At 40.5% G+C, this 1,902-nt stretch overlaps 1 protein-coding gene across 1 annotated transcript; it reads left to right on the top strand.

Moving 5' to 3' along the window:
- Nucleotides 1-57: 57 nt before the first annotated feature.
- Nucleotides 58-1,710, top strand: LOC129573493 (uncharacterized; the record flags this gene model as incomplete). The annotated part of the gene is made up of 3 exons (XM_055454006.1): nt 58-488; nt 588-763; nt 805-1,710. Coding segments are annotated over exons 1-3 (1,513 nt in total), but the record flags the coding sequence as incomplete, so codon positions are not given.
- Nucleotides 1,711-1,902: the final 192 nt, after the last annotated feature.

Below are 1,902 nucleotides of genomic sequence, written 5' to 3'. Positions count from 1 at the left end.
TATCAAGCAGCATACCAAACAGTGAAAGATGTTTATGATAACCGTTATCGAATCATCATGGCATATTTGGACGATTGGCATAAAACACCAGTTGCGTCACATGAAACATACGAAAGTCTGCGATTAATCATCGACAATTCCAAACGGGCGATTAGACAATTGAAAGTGATTGGTTCACCAGTTGATCATTGGGATCACATCTTCATTTATGGCATAAGCACTCGAATGCCACCAAGAACTGTGACCGCTTGGGAAACCACATACGATTTGAAAGATATGCCAACGTTAGCCGAAGTATGGGAATTTTTAGAGAAAAGAGCGCGAGGTTTATTGTATTCATCGAACACATCGAACCAAGAGAAATCAAGCAAAGGTCAATTCAGTCAACAAAAACCAAACACTTCAAGTCAACCACCAAAGCAAATGTCATCGTCAAAGTCAAACGGTAAAGCCGTTGAATGTTACAACTGCAAAGGAGCGCATACAATGTTCGATTGTGAAATTTTCAAGAAACTCAACACACAAGCAAGACAAAACCGAGTGCGAGAATTGAATTTATGCCTCAATTGTTTTTCGCCAAATCACAGAGCGAGTTCTCAAAGCTGTAAATCTGGCACTTGCCAACGCTGCAATCGTGGTTTAAAGCATAATCGATTACTTTGTAACACGAATGTCATGACGTCAAGAGCGATTAAATTTGATATGCCCTCCGGAACATCGACATCTCAAGGCACAATGACATCGAATCAAGAGCCTCACGCAAGTACAGTGGCTCAACAATCGAATGATACTGTCACGTATCAGCCCCACTGGATGAACAACAACGGCAATCGGCCTCAAAATTTTTAGTATCGCAGGGTCAGAGAGCGCCTATACTGACAACTGCCTGCGTTAAATTACACGGCAACAACGGTACAACCATGCTGGTGCGAGTGTTATTTGATTCAGGTTCAGAGGGAGACATTATTACCGAAAAATGTGCAAATCGAGCGAATTTATTAAAGACAAACTTTTCGATTGAAGTTGAAGGCATAACTGGAAGCGAAATTATTGATTATGGTGCAGTGGTGATCAAACTAAGTGCGTGGTTTGATGAGAGCGATGAAATATTGATAAAACGACAATGCATTATTATGAAAAAATTACCGATTGCGAGAAAAACCGAATGTGCATCTGATATACCAGCATTTCGATCGATTACTAAAGCAGATCCAAACTTTCACAAGGCTGGATATGCGGATATTCTGCTGGGTATCAACACATGGTCGGATGTTGTAATGAATCACTTATTGTGGAGTGGAGAAGGATTGTGTGCGCAATTAACGAGATTTGGCTATGCAATCTTCGGATCAGTCGAGGTGCAACAAAAACCGATCAAGAAATTGGTAATAACGAAAGTGAATGTGAATGAGTCAGAATCACAGCGATTAGATGAAATCCTCCGACGTTTCTGGGAGGAAGAAGAAGAAAGTGATGTTGAGCGAATGTTTTCAGCGGACGAATTGAAAGCTGAAGAATTTTACAAAGCCACCACCAAAAGAGCGAAAGATGGAAGATTCATTGTTAGATTGCCAATGACCAACGAAATACAATTGGGCGATTCAAGAGAAATAGCATACCGAAGATTCATGCAATTGGAACGACGTTTAGAATACGATGCAAATTTGCGAGAAAAATATCACCAAGCCATGCGCGATTTATTGTCATCAGGTATCATGCGATTAGCAAATAACAACGAGCGAACTGAAACAGGTTACTATATTCCACATCACCCTGTAAAATTCATTATATGTGATGAGCATGTAGTTAATTGGCTCAAACATTGAGTAGTTGTAAATTCTGGTCGGCAGCTCTAGGAATTCGGTGTTCCGTGTTCGGAGTCGTGGTGTTCTTAAGTTAATT

This window comes from Sitodiplosis mosellana, unplaced genomic scaffold (assembly GCF_009176505.1).
Source record: "Sitodiplosis mosellana isolate CC-2019 unplaced genomic scaffold, AAFC_SMos_1.0 Smas_scaffold_6092, whole genome shotgun sequence".
In the NCBI taxonomy this organism is placed as follows: domain Eukaryota; kingdom Metazoa; phylum Arthropoda; class Insecta; order Diptera; family Cecidomyiidae; genus Sitodiplosis; species Sitodiplosis mosellana.
This window is presented reverse-complemented; position numbering and strand designations above follow the sequence as displayed.